This window comes from Glycine max, chromosome 7, assembly GCF_000004515.6.
Source record: "Glycine max cultivar Williams 82 chromosome 7, Glycine_max_v4.0, whole genome shotgun sequence".
NCBI classification, from domain to species: Eukaryota; Viridiplantae; Streptophyta; class Magnoliopsida; order Fabales; family Fabaceae; genus Glycine; species Glycine max.
In genome coordinates, this window is record NC_038243.2 from 7612096 (window position 1) to 7618800 (window position 6705).

Here is a 6705-nt window from a genome sequence, read left to right on the forward strand (position 1 = left end):
CTGTTGAGTATTGACATGTGTGCGTTTTGTTCGTCGTTTCTATTCTGTCACAACTTTATTCATGTCTCAAAATTGGAATTCTTCTTCTCCAAGTAATAATCAGTCAAAAGCGAGATAGCCAAGAAAACAGTACAACATTTAATTGTAATTTTTGCTATGTAATTGTGAGTTTAATTTTGATTCAACGCATAATTATTATTAGTAGTGGGAAGACTGATACTATTGTGTTTGTGTCCATTTTTTATTTTTTAAATAAAAGAAAGAGGGAGAAGGCTGAATGATAAAAATGAAATTATTAGAATTTTGTGTTTAAATACTAACTCAAAAGCTCTCTGTGTGGATGAGGTGAAAGTTTATTTTCATTTATATACACTAATAAACATTGAATCTCTAAGGCACTTCTTCATACTAAAATTTAGGCATTTGGAATATGAAGTTTGCAAGATTAAACATATATGAGTGGTTTAATAACGATTTTATAACTGATAGATAGTTTAATAGGTTCAACAACATCTATTAAAATGAACTATAATATTATTTTAAAATTTGAATGAGTTTAACTTAATTTCTAAGACTAATTTATGATACGAGAGATGTTCTCATTTATTTATTTATATATATATATATATATATATATATATATATATATATATATATATATATATATATATATATATGACTATTTCATTAATACTACCGACTACAAAGATCAAAATAGAACACGTGATAATGTCCTAAGAAGATGGTGAATAAAAGATGAGAATTTGTGCAATTGCAATAACATTTGAAGGATAAAATAGATAAAGAATATGTATAGCTAAAGTGCAGAATTTATTATCTACTTTATTGTCATGGATTATTAGTGTTCAATCATGCATTCAAATACGTAGAGCAAAATTTTCACAGAAATAGCATGATATTCAAATTATTTCAAATATGATTATTAGCCGGCCCAGGATACAGTTGGAATGTCGAAACACTGACTTTAATTTGCAGTAAGTATTGTATCGTGGAGCAAGTAATGAGCAATTATCAGTCACTAATGAGATGTAGTTGGAAACCAACAAATGAAGAGCTTTAGCTTTGCATAGGTACCGTTTGAGAGAGGGGCCCATTTGTGCAATTCAAAAAAAATTTCTGTTGGATTTGAAATTTATTGAGTGGGACGAAAAGGTGCAGCAACGAACACCATTTGACTAAACTACACTATATGCATTGCAGCTCAACTCTTTTCTCTCTCACTATTTTTTTATGTCTTGTTTCTTGAAACTATAAGAAGGGTCTTTTCTCTCTTTCTATTTATCTCATCTCATACCCTTTAATGTACCCCAGAGAGATCAGAGAGAATCAAAATACCACTTTCTTAGTTTCAAACTCAACTTTTTGAGGGTCTTTTCTGTATTAAAAACACAAGAGTTAGTCTTAGCTAACAGTGTTCATATGATGAATGCTTCAAAGTTCATTAAATGTGTTACTGTTGGAGATGGAGCTGTTGGGAAAACCTGCATGCTCATTTGCTACACCAGCAACAAGTTCCCCACTGTAAGTCCCTTAAAAAAAAAAGACCCCATCCATCAAAAATGCTTCTTTTATCCACTAAGTTGCCTTGTTTTCTTACCATTTTTTTTTTACTTTGGAGGTATTTCGTCTGAATGGTGTTTTATATTCAAACTCACACTGTATGAACAAGATGAGTTTTTGGGGTTGAATAGTACCTAGGTTTAATGTTAGACACAATATTAGTATTTGGGTTCTTGTTCCTGTGTGTTGATGTGTTTCATTATCTCTGATTTGATTTGTATAAGATTCAACTGTTGGTGATGAAATGAAACCCTTCTCTTTTTATCATCTAGCTCACTAGTGTTTTTTGTTTCTCTTTTATTTGGGTTGCAGGATTACATACCAACAGTATTTGATAATTTTAGTGCCAATGTTGCTGTGGATGGAAGCATTGTCAATTTGGGGCTATGGGACACAGCAGGTATTAGGAGCTTCCCACTTGAGCTTTTATAGTCCTGAAACTGTGTTTTGGTTGTTCATCTTTCTCTAACCTTTTGTTGCATTTTTCACTGTTTAAAAGGCCAGGAAGACTACAGCAGGTTGAGGCCATTGAGTTATAGAGGAGCAGACATTTTTGTCTTAGCATTCTCACTGATTAGCAGAGCTAGCTATGAAAATGTTCTCAAGAAGGTTCTTCATATCTATCTCTTCTTGCTCTTGTTTTACATATTATTCTCTCTTGTTTTTAGTTTTGGATTCAAGTTTTTGAAAGTGAGAGTCTTTTTCCTTTAAGCTTCCTGTGGATGAGGGGATAAGATGGGACGAAAGGAAAATAGAAAATATAGAAGAAAGTTTACGATGAAAATCATTTTCTTTGGTAGTACATAAAACCGAATTGAAGGATAACAATTTCTTTTTTTACTGTGTCTTCCTTGCCTTTTTTTTTTATAGAAAAATGTTGTTTGCAATATTTGTGAAGTATCCTGTTACAAATTACAAATGTAAAAGTGTGCAATTTAATTTTTGAAAATGTACCAAATATATTAACGGCTTCAATATTCAACTAAGATCACAGGCCAAAGAAATCAATTTGACTAATGAGAGTATTTGGTTGAAAGGAGCTCCAATGATCACTGGTTAATGTTCTCCTCTTAGAGTCTTTTTCGCCACAATGCCTTTGTTGACTATATTGGCTATTGATGGCTACATAAAGATAGGAAAATGAAATCACCCTAGAAAACTAAAGAGGCAAAGAAACAGGACCGTAGGAATGAGGGTGGGGAACAAACGGTTCAATCTGATCCAAATGGAAAAATATATAATTAAATGGGTACATTATTTTATAATGTAAATTGTCTAACATTAATTGGACGTCATGATATTCAAACATTAAAATTAGCAGCACTAAATGTATGACAATTCACTTTGGGTAAGCCAGTAAGGTACTAAGGCAACATACGACTTAATTGTTAAACAGTAATTTTATATTTCATAACTGTTTAATATCATGTCCAACATTTTTTTTATAACTATTGATTTTTGTATATATTTTTTTACTAGTGGTAGTTGATGCTATGGCTTCTAGTTTTGTTCTTTTTACATGGGTTTATAACATGTGGGTTTGACATTCCAAAAATTAAATTTCAGATCGAGCATGAGTCAAGGCGAAGGAAAGGAAACAAATTTTTCCTAAAGATAATATTTTCTGACATTACTATGAGGAAGAGTTAGAAAAGGAAACAAATTTGTCTTATTTTATTGCTCTAATTTTCTCTTCCCATATTCCAACAAAGCCTAAGCATGGAGTAGCTGTTATATTATTGTTTAGGCCTGAGACTTTTACTACTATGGAGCGTGCATTTTTTCATTGTATTAGCCTATTGGGAGTTATCAATAATGGACAATTTTCAACATAGCATTTATGTGCACTTAAACTTTTGCATTTATGCTCCCCCTATTGGGAGTTACTCATTTCTGCTTTCTTTCTTTTCTGTTTCAGTGGATGCCGGAATTGCGTAGATTTGCACCTAATGTTCCAATTGTTCTTGTTGGTACAAAGTTAGGTAAGCAGTAGTGCATGCTAAATTTTGTAATTTTGTTTTGTTGGTTTTCTAACTAAATAGAGGGAAGAAGTTAATGACATAAAGTATTGAATTATTGGTTCTAGATCTTCGTGAAGACCGGGGTTATGTAGCTGATCACATGGGATCTAGCGTCATAACATCTGCTGAGGTTTATATTCTTTACATTAGCTTCTTTCATTTTATTCTATTTGACAAGTATGAAGCACTTTATGTATTACGTGTGTGTGTATATATATATATATAAGTAAAGAAAAGGATATCATTTATCAATCGTGGCACATTGCTAATAGGGGGAAGAACTGAGGAAACAAATTGGTGCAGTAGCTTACATAGAGTGCAGTTCAAAGACTCAACAGGTATAGCGAGTTTAAATTTAATGAGTTGAATTTTTATGCACTATTAGTGTAAAAATTTATATTGTCTATCACTTAAAAAATTATTGTTGATATGACTTTTAAAATATTTATTATTAAAATCAGTAAACTTAGCCTATATGATGGTTTGTGATGGTTTGGCACACAGAATTTGATAGTTATGTTTTCATGATTTAGAATGTCAAAGCAGTGTTTGACACTGCAATTAAGGTTGTTCTCCAACCTCCAAGGAGGAAAGAAATGGCTAGGAAGAAAAGGCATAGGAGGTCTGGTTGCTCATTTGTGTAAGTGCCTTGCTCCTATACTGTGAATCATACTTATAGCCATTGATTTTTGCAAAGTGAACCCGTTTAAATTGAGTCTCAACTAGGAATGTTAATGCCCTTGAATCCTTGACCTTAGATCACTACTTAAGCTTGCTATTATTTGAATAGAGAAACACATAATTTATCATAAAGTGTCTTTTTATTATTTGAAATGCAAATTCCCACCATTCATTCTGAAATTTCATCACACACCAGTGACATTTGACTATGTTTGTTAACACGTATATTTACTGTTTGACAGAAGTATCATGTGTGGAGGCTGTGCTGCTTAATAAACATCAATTGCACCGTGACTTACTTTTGATATGGATGCTGTTTTGCAAAAGCTTCAAGGTCCAAGAGTGGAAACCCTGACATCTGATCACAATGTCTAAATGTATCCTTATGCTTGTATTGTAACTGGTGTAAGATAGTAATATCTAGTTATTTTCACTTTACAGTTTACAGGACCCTATTAGGCACAGTGAAGGGAATTTTTCATTCTCAGTTGTTACTTAGGCGTGCTATGTATTTATTATATATTACCAATTTTTGTTATTTTTTTCCTTGAAATGCTTCTTCATGCCCCTATAAAATCTTTTCAAAGGGATGTATAATGATTCCTCAGCAGCATTCCAAAATCCTCAAGATATCCACTTTTAAAGGGAAAAAAAATGAAAAGTGACTTGTTCTCCTGCTAATTTATAAAGGGTCTTGCTAACTTAGGACATTTGATTAAAGAATTAAAAGAAAAAAATATTTATTATAAAAATTATAGGAAAATGTAAAAAAAAAAAAAAATCATGTGTGACATAATTCTACAGATCCCAATAAAAAGTTTTACCCTTTTAGTTTCTTAACGATTAAGTTAACATTTGTCATTTAGAAAACTATGAAGAACAATTTCTCATTCCTTGACATTTTGCATTAGAATAAAAAAGACATCCATTTATGTCTCTTTCTGAGTCTGCAGTTGGTTCTGCATTTTCATGTGTTGGTTGTTATGAGTATTGAATCTGAGAGTGTAAATGAGAACTGAGATACAGTCAATGAAGGACTCTATCTTTCATCTCATGCTATCTGCAAAGCCTGTTTTTACTTTTTAAAGTCATTGGTCCAAATTTGTGATTTGAAAGGGTGGCAGAAATGTAAGTGTGGGCTTTTGGTTGGTTTTACCTCTTCGAGGAGCCCATGTGACCACTTGTCTTCATTTCTGTAGGGTCTGTGGCACCTTCGGGGAGTTATGTCACATTTGCCAACAAGGTCCCAAGGGCCCCACTGAACCTCATCGGATTGATGATGTTGGTGTGTGTCATAAATAACAATGTGTGGGGACATCATTTTGAAAAGGTAGAATACATATGTATGATTTTAGTGCAATAGGGTAAACAGCTAAATCAGTAAACTAACTGAGAGAACAAAAAGTGAACTATGAAGCAACTTATTAGTGTGTGTGTGTGGTCACACTTTACAACTGGGAGAAACCAATTTGCTAAAGAACGAGGAAGCCATATCTGAGAGTTTTTGCTTGAAAATGTGAATAACCACATCCCAAATGTGTAACTAAACACACTATTAGAGTGTGATTGAAAATACTTTTAAATTAGTTATAACTTATTTAACTTGTTTAAAATTTTGTTTAATCAAATTAGATCTAATTAAAAAAAACTTAATTTAGTAGTTTGTAGTGTTTTATGAAGTAACTAAGACAAATGACAAATGGTTATGTATTTTTCCTAGAATATTAGAGTTTTGTAAATAAGACATTTTGTTCTCAAACTTAGTTATAACTTATTTAACTAGTTGAAGTAATTCTTGAAGTGTATTTATTAGTTTAATCTCTAAGTTGATATATTCCCAGGACTAGTTTGAAGAGTTTAATATTTAAGAGATTATTTAGCAGGAATTTTTAATATGTTTCAGCCTACATAATTTATTTTACTTCAAGTATCATGTAGGAGAAGAGGTAATGCTTTTTTAATCTGGTACTTTACTCTTGTATATTAAATTTAAAAAGCCTGTGAAAAAAATATTTGATATTATTTTGGTAGTCAAAGATATCTCATTAGTACATAACTACTTTGCCCCTTGCAAGACATAACATGACACATTTTAATGCTAAGTGAAAGATATGCTACTTAAGAGGCATGGTTAAGACTTCGGACTCGTGTCTTTTCATCACAGGTAAAGACCACTTTCTAATTTATAATCACGTCACCACTTATATTCTCGTCAGGACGTACCTTTAGTAAAGGGGTTAAGAATTTTTTTTACACAATTATTTAAATATTTAAAATTTAATAAATAATTATTTAATAATAACAAATTTAATAAAAAGATTAATATTTTAATAAATAATTATTTAATAATAATAAATTTAATAAAAATATTTATTATTAATTTTATGTGTAACACTAGATATACCATCTAGAACTAATAGAA

The 6705-nt window shown here is 31.3% G+C and overlaps 1 protein-coding gene across 2 annotated transcripts; it reads left to right on the forward strand.

Moving 5' to 3' along the window:
- The first annotated feature begins 1195 nt into the window (after positions 1–1195).
- On the forward strand, positions 1196–4821 carry LOC100790459 (rac-like GTP-binding protein ARAC7). 2 transcript variants are annotated; one of them, XM_006583325.4, is made up of 8 exons: positions 1196–1542; positions 1894–1981; positions 2081–2190; positions 3500–3563; positions 3668–3732; positions 3875–3940; positions 4136–4242; positions 4529–4821. In XM_006583325.4, exons 1-8 carry the CDS (start codon positions 1441–1443, stop codon positions 4554–4556), a joined length of 630 nt encoding a protein of 209 aa, XP_006583388.1. In that variant the 5' UTR covers positions 1196–1440; the 3' UTR covers positions 4557–4821. The 2 variants fall into 2 exon arrangements, with proteins under 2 accessions (XP_006583388.1, XP_003528925.1); XM_003528877.5 differs by having other exon boundaries at positions 1203–1542; positions 4526–4821.
- The last annotated feature ends 1884 nt before the right edge of the window (positions 4822–6705 follow it).